The following is a 3,523-nucleotide window of genomic DNA, read 5'->3' on the forward strand; positions in this document are numbered from 1 at the left end:
ATGGACGCAAGAAGGATTAGAAAGAAAATCAAGAAAAAAGCAGGAACTATAAGAAAAAAATTAAGGAAGCAAGAAAAGAAAAACGACTCGGGAGTTTCCACTCCAGTCGCCGCCGGGCTTTTCCCTTTGAGACATGAAAGGCGCATAGGCATGCAACCTATTATCCGTCTTCCTAAAACTGTGCAACGTGCTGCAGGTTGGAAGTACTATCATCTGGCAATGGAGCGTCGGGTACCGAAATCACGAAGCTGCATGGCAAATGTGAGATTTCAATACCTTCTTCATTAGACTGTGCTGCGTAGGCGAATGCAGCTTACCTCTTTTTTTTTCGGTGAATATTTGTTATATCTAAAATTGCTGTGTCACATTGTACGTTCACATTGTAGCAATATCCCTACCTGCTGCGATTCTCGACATCAAGACTAGCAGTATCGAAAATAAATATGTAAAATTTCTCTGACAACGTTGCCGCTGCCACAAGCTTTCACTGACATGCACGCCAATCATGAAATATCGAAAAAAATTTCGTGGGCTTATTATTCTCACGCTGAACGTTGTTGCGTACTGCATCGTATCATGCATGGACACAGATTGGACATTCCAGGAACGCAAGCCCATTCAATGGAAACACGTGGTCAAACAAGGGCGTGCACTGCGCAAATATTGAGGTTTGGCCGAAGTTTAGTGAGGAAAAACACATGTTCAGGAGACAGAAAAGACGGGCGGATCAAACAGTCACGGGGTGGACATTGCCACGAGCAAGACGATTGTCCTCAACTAAAGTTCTTTGCGCAGACTTCAAAGACCTGAATAAGTAAATATCGGATATGGGCGCTTCTACAAGGAGGCGCTGATAAACATAGAAAGAGGAAGGTAAAGGAAAAACAGGTAAGTTAACCAGAGATCTCCAGTTAGCGGCCCTGTACTTGGCAATGGAAATTCCGTGTAAAAGGGAATGGAAGAGGAGGAGAGTTTGCGTAGGCGTCACAATGTCACCGTGGCTGTTGTAATGTCCACTCTTTGTCAAGACTCCTGAGCGAACGGACGTGTTCTTCTGAGCTCTTGCGTATGCGAGAGACGCTGTGGCGTCTCTTGCATTTCGCCGCCAGTGTTGTTCGCCTTTTGCGTATGTTCTTTTCTACTGTGAGTACGAGTCGCCCGGTGAGACTGCCTCCGTGACTGTGACTGTGCTTTCGACGCCCTTCGGTGGTTTTTCGTGTCGCGTGTTTCCTACCGCGAGGCACGAACGCTACCATGGCCGAGTCTGCACCCCCCGCTTCGCGCGTCCCTCGCAAGTGCCATCGCCGCTCTTGTAGTGCGTCAGCTGCGTCCCTGGTGCCCACCAGCTACGAGGAGCTCCGACTCTGTCAGACCCTTCAAGCAAACGCTGCCACTATTGTGGACTTGTGGCAGACGAGACGCGCCGCCTCCTCAGCTGCGACTGCCGCAATCTCGGCCGCTCCTGTTGCCGCTGTGCTGCCGGACCCATCTGCGAGCCCGATGGCACAATCTGCGCCTCTGCAACAGCCGACTTCAGCCGGCTTAAAGTTGGCAACTCCAATATGCTCTATTGACCCCAGCGCTTGCCCGCTGCCTGCGGTCACCCTGGATGAGCAAATGGACTCCACTAGCTCTCGCAAGCGAGGCCGCGATGATGAGGGGAGTGACTGCGACGCTCCACGCAAGCATGTGCAACCAGCACATAACCCATCCCGGCCGGAGACTCATGGCGGCTGCGACGCGCTGCCGCGTCCCGCACAGCTTTCAGCAACCGTTGGTGGAATGTCACAGCCGAGCATGGCTGCTCCGACACCAAAATTTCCTCAACACTCCGCCGCGGCTTTTCTGAAGGAAAACTCGCAGCCGATGACTGTTAACTCTGTTAGGAAGAAGGGCAAGTCCAAGTGCCGGAGGGCTCCTTCTACTTCACAGCTCCCCGAGAAGCCTGCGATCAATGCCTCAGATACTGAAACTGCCTCGCAATCTCCGTGCCCAAAGGAGGTCCCTCGAAGCGCCAACGGAACAGCTAGTTCTCAACCGCACGCCAGCGATCCTGCACCTGAAGATTTCACGCTGGCTTCCTCAAGGGGCGCTCGTCGACGTGCGAGGGCCCTTGCCTCGTCTCCTGTGCTCCCCGCTGACCCAGCCGTAGCAGGCACAGTTTTATTCAAGCCGTCAGCACCGAACGGTGCCTTCATGCAGAGTTCGCGTCTGGCGCTGGCGTCTGCGTTATCGTCGCGGCCCGGCGTCATCAAAGTGCGAGTCAACAGCCGCCGAAATATCGTGGCAGCCGACGTGTCCTCACGGGAGTGCATCGAGGAGCTTCTTGGTGTCACGGAGCTCTGCGGCATCCCGGTGTCCGCCCGACTTCCCGCTGACCGAGGATACAGCACGGGGTACCTACATGGTGTGGAGGGTGATCTTACGGACGACGATCTATTGCAGTCCATTGAGTCGAGCGTCCCGTTGGTATCTGCTGCCCGCAACGGGAACACAGTCACGCTTCGATTTGCTGGCCCTGTTCCGCCGGAGCATGTGAGCCTCTACAAGCTGAGGTGTCGTGTGCGTCCTGCCAGGCCGCGTCCACTGCAATGCCTGCAGTGTGGCCGCCTTGGACATGCAACAGCGACCTGCCGGCGAGCCAACTGCTGCCTACGCTGCGGCCGGAGCCACCCCTCTACAGAGAGCTGCAGCGCCAGACCTCGTTGTGTCAACTGCGGACACAACCACCCTGCAAACACTCCTACCTGTCGTAAATGGCAAGAGGAACGCAAGGTGGCGACCATCATGGCCTCCTCTACGGTCCCACTTTCAAGGCGCGCTGTGCGAGCTATGGTACAGGAAGCGAATCACTCACAGCTTCCGACGCCTCCTGCTAGCGCAGCCACTCGCACATATGCTCAGGCCGTCTCCGGCACACCGCCTCCTGCACCAACACCTCTTCCTCAACCGGTTGATGCCTGCTCGGTGCTGCCTAGCCCCGCTTCCGAGGCTTCCCCCGCAAGCCCTGCTATGGAGCAATCTGCTTCGCCCACGGCACAACTCCGGGATGATCCGCGGGACGCCATCATCGCCTCGCTGCAGCTCACATTGCGGGCCGTCGGCGAGCTGCTCCCATCGGGAAGTCCACTGAAAGCCATCTGCCTTCAAGCCGGTGGTTTGCAGAGCACTCCCAGCCATCATGGCTAGTCCTCAAGGACCCAGCCGCCGCCCACGCGTTCTCCAGTGGAACATCAACAGGCTGCGGCGGCGGCATTCTGAACTGAAAGAACGCTTGCTGCAGGACGAGTTCGATGTGCTTGCCCTGCAGGAAGTGTACATCACCAGCGAGTCTCTACGGCTGCCTGGGTATGTTGGCTACTGTAGTACCACATCCTGCACTGTCTCCGGGTGTTCCGATGTACCGTGCCTCGTGGATGGCCACCCCCAAGGCACTGCCCGGTGCGCAGTGTTCGTACGAACCTCTATCCCGCACACAGTAGTTTGTGTTGAGGATCTCACGAGTGGCCCGATGGAGTGTTGT

General features: G+C 55.8%; 1 protein-coding gene across 1 annotated transcript; it reads left to right on the plus strand.

The window, feature by feature from the left end:
- Positions 1 to 1,254: 1,254 nt before the first annotated feature.
- On the plus strand, positions 1,255 to 3,189 carry LOC119391144 (uncharacterized). The gene has a single exon (XM_037658820.1). The coding sequence runs from the start codon at positions 1,255 to 1,257 to the stop codon at positions 3,187 to 3,189; it is 1,935 nt and encodes a 644-aa protein (XP_037514748.1).
- Positions 3,190 to 3,523: the final 334 nt, after the last annotated feature.

This window comes from Rhipicephalus sanguineus, chromosome 4 (assembly GCF_013339695.2).
Source record: "Rhipicephalus sanguineus isolate Rsan-2018 chromosome 4, BIME_Rsan_1.4, whole genome shotgun sequence".
In the NCBI taxonomy this organism is placed as follows: Eukaryota; Metazoa; Arthropoda; class Arachnida; order Ixodida; family Ixodidae; genus Rhipicephalus; species Rhipicephalus sanguineus.

Bases quoted from the DNA above. Each gene is read 5' to 3' on its own strand.
- LOC119391144 (XM_037658820.1), top strand. From the start codon at position 1,255: ATGGCCGAGTCTGCACCCCCCGCTTCGCGCGTCCCTCGCAAGTGCCAT.